Source organism: Apaloderma vittatum, unplaced genomic scaffold, assembly GCF_000703405.1.
Source record: "Apaloderma vittatum isolate BGI_N311 unplaced genomic scaffold, ASM70340v1 scaffold25107, whole genome shotgun sequence".
NCBI classification, from domain to species: Eukaryota; Metazoa; Chordata; class Aves; order Trogoniformes; family Trogonidae; genus Apaloderma; species Apaloderma vittatum.
Genome location: NW_009728189.1, coordinates 1 through 539, shown reverse-complemented (window position 1 = coordinate 539; position 539 = coordinate 1). Strand labels below are relative to the sequence as shown.

Here is a 539-nt window from a genome sequence, read left to right as displayed (position 1 = left end):
AAGTGTCCCTTCGGGGACCGGGCCCCGCCAGTCCTGCTACGGGGTTTGCTCCGTTAATGCCAGCACTGAGCATTCTATCTCTTGACATCCCCCTGAAATACTTAGATTTGGTTTACCAGGTGGGAAATAGAGGCAGGAAGAAGCTATTTATCTGTCCGTGGTCATGTAGGGGACGTGCAAAACCAGATTCTTCAGACCTTCCTTTCCCTGGAGAGCGCGGGGAATGCGACTGAGCGTCGACTGCTGCCCCCGGGCACGCCTCTGGCCCTCACACCTGGCTCCTTTCTCTGGGAGCTTCTCCTTGCAGGGTGTCGATGCAGAGGAGCTCTCTGCCGTGCTGTCCCACGTGCCTCAGGCCGAGAAATTCGCCAAGTTCTGGATCTGCAAAGTGAAACTCCTCGCCCGGAGCGGCCCTTTCGACGTGATAGGGTTGTACAAAGACGCCGTTTGTGCTGGTGCGGCGGTGAGTGGGGCACGCTTCGATAGCTCCCTGATTTCTTCAAGATGCAGAGGCTGGATTTGGGGATTTTAGCAGCACT

At 56.6% G+C, this 539-nt stretch overlaps 1 protein-coding gene across 1 annotated transcript in view; it reads left to right on the top strand.

The window, feature by feature from the left end:
* The window catches only part of CKAP2L (cytoskeleton associated protein 2-like), a gene marked incomplete at both ends in the record, with an annotated part of 4,558 nt that extends 4,095 nt beyond the window's left edge, over positions 1 to 463 (top strand). Inside the window, one exon of the mRNA XM_009874004.1 lies at positions 308 to 463. Coding sequence (XP_009872306.1) covers positions 308 to 463 — 156 coding nt within the window. The remainder of the gene's footprint in view (positions 1 to 307) is intronic.
* Between the last annotated feature and the right edge of the window lie 76 nt (positions 464 to 539).